We start from the raw sequence: 2489 nt of genomic DNA, 5'->3' as shown, positions 1-2489 counted from the left end.
CAGCAGCCCTTAGCATTTGTAAAGCTTCCTCGGAGCTGTATTCCAAAATGTCTTGGAATACACGGCTAAAGCGAGTGTGGGGTGTAGGCATCTGTTTTATACATTCCTAAATCACTCTGCTATGATTATTTGTTTCACTAGTATGCAGGTTTGTGTCTTTATTTGCTCGTTAGCTTATTCCACTGCTAACCCTTGTTTTGTAGCTGGGCTGAACATTTTCTGTTGTTTGCTGAACCATAGAAAGCATGCTCATTGCTACTCGTTACGCAAACAGGCATAGAATGATGTGTAGGTGTTCATGAATCCCAGACATAATGTGGAGAACATTGCTGTCCTTTAAGAATGTCTGTAAGTAGGTGTATGCATAAAATTCTTGTAATCACACTTCAGTGTGCATAACTGCTATTTGAATGCATGAGTACACAAACATGCGTGCACAGACACACACACACACACACACACACACACACACACACACACACACACACATACTCAGACATACACAAATAAACAAAACACAAAAATATGGTTGCAATTTAAACTCTTTACACAAAATGTAGAGGGAAGACCTATATGCATTAAATCAGTAAAACACTTCTTTAAGGTAGTCTCCAGCTGTGAATTGTTACTATGCTGGAAATGTGCCAGAAGTCACACTCACATATATATCTAGTCTTCTGTTAGAAAGATTTTTGTAATAAATCAAAAATCATATTCAAGAGATGAGGTCAGTTAAACCGTAAATTCTACGGTATGTGATCACACAGGCAATCTATATACAAAATCAGTGTTGCAGAAGGTTTTTGTTTCAGTTCACCTTATGAATGTATCACTGTGTGTGAGCTTAGGCTGCTGTCCCATGTATTACAGTAATAATCAGCATCATCCTCGGCCTGGACACCAGAGATGGTTAGTTTACCAGTTTTTGCTGAGCTGTCTTTGGAACCAGAGAACCTTTCTGGGACTCCTGTGTATCTGCTACTGTCATACGTAAGGAGTCTTGGAGTGCTGCCAGGTTTTTGCTGGTACCAGTTTAGAGTCCAGCTATTAGTGATGCTGCTGCCTCGACAGATGAGCTCAACTTTCTGTCCCACAGACGCGGTCAAGGATGAATCCTGAGTCAGATCAGCCTGGACAATGTTACCTGAAAAACAGTTGTAAATACAAAATGTCAGTATAAAGATATTTTCTCATCAGCTGTCTTTAAATCTATTTTATTGCTTAAGGTACATTCTTGTCACTGCGGTAAATTCATCAATTTATTTTTTTAAGCTGTCTGCATTTTGTAAAAAGATAAAACACTTGCATGTCCAGGTTATTATGAACAGGGTAATGACGGCAGCCCAGAACATTTTGTGAAGTGTTGTCAGGATTAGAACACCCTTACACATGCCACTCTTTATGTTTGTTCATTACTGAGCTATATCCTTAAAAACTTGTGAAGAGTTGACTTTCGTTTCATGCAAATTTTGTCTCATTGCATAGGTTTTGTCTCTTGGGGCTTCCTTTGTGTTGTAGGGTGGAACATAACATATTTGTCTTTTCACTGCCGTCATCTGAATTGTTCAATGAAGCACAAATTAAATGTTTTCTGCGTTATTTCACATACATACTAGCCAGATATATTGATTACAATTTCCTGTTGTATCAATGTACATATTATTGTTTCTCATGAAATAAAGACCAAGTATCACTGACTTTGCAAATTTTAATGGAGTTTTCCAAAACTGCATTTGTTTATTTCACAAGTTTCCATTTAAGACTTTTTACAGTATATAATTTAGTACCTTTTCTGAATAGTGTTTCATTCCTAAAAGAACTGTGCAAAGCATGCAGCGGTTAAGACACACCATGCACATTTGGCATACCCCTTTATCTGCATATGTTAATTAGCACACCTGATTAATTAATATTATTCAGTTATTTCATTTATTCATTTATATTTGTTTACCGTGACAAAGCACTGATCCATATGGACCAATTTCATGCTCAGCTTTGAGGATACATAAAAATGAGGTGCAGACATAGAACACCTAAAAAGTCTGTTTGGTGTAATACAAAAGGTGCAAACATTAATTAGAAGTACAGAGTTATAAATAGAACACCTAAAAAGTCTGTTTAGTGTAAGTAATGCAAAAGGTGCAAACATTAATTAGCAGTACAGAGTTATAAATAGAACACCTAAAAAGTCTGTTTGGTGTAAGTAATGCAAAAGGTGCAAACATTAATTAGTAGTACAGAGTTATAAATAGAACACCTAAAAAGTATGTTTGGTGCAAGTAATGCAAAAGGTGCAAACATTAATTAGAAGTCAGAGTTATAAATAGAACACCTAAAAAGTCTGTTTGTTGTAAGTAATGCAAAAGGTGCAAACATTAATTAGAAGTACAGAGTTATAAATAGAACACCTAAAAAGTCTGTTTGGTGTAAGTAATGCAAAAGGTGCAAACATTAATTAGAAGTACAGAGTTATAAATAGAACACCTAAA

At 35.9% G+C, this 2489-nt stretch overlaps 1 gene segment (V, D, J or C); it reads right to left on the bottom strand.

The window, feature by feature from the left end:
- Positions 1-818: 818 nt before the first annotated feature.
- LOC122800308 lies at positions 819-1383 on the bottom strand. The segment is given in 2 exon segments: positions 819-1144; positions 1307-1383. Coding segments are annotated over 2 exon segments (372 nt in total).
- Positions 1384-2489: the final 1106 nt, after the last annotated feature.

Source organism: Protopterus annectens, chromosome 4.part0, assembly GCF_019279795.1.
Source record: "Protopterus annectens isolate FY-2018-M chromosome 4.part0, PAN1.0, whole genome shotgun sequence".
NCBI lineage: Eukaryota > Metazoa > Chordata > Ceratodontiformes > Protopteridae > Protopterus > Protopterus annectens.
Note: the sequence above shows the minus strand (reverse complement) of the source record. Positions and strands in the feature narration are given on the sequence as shown.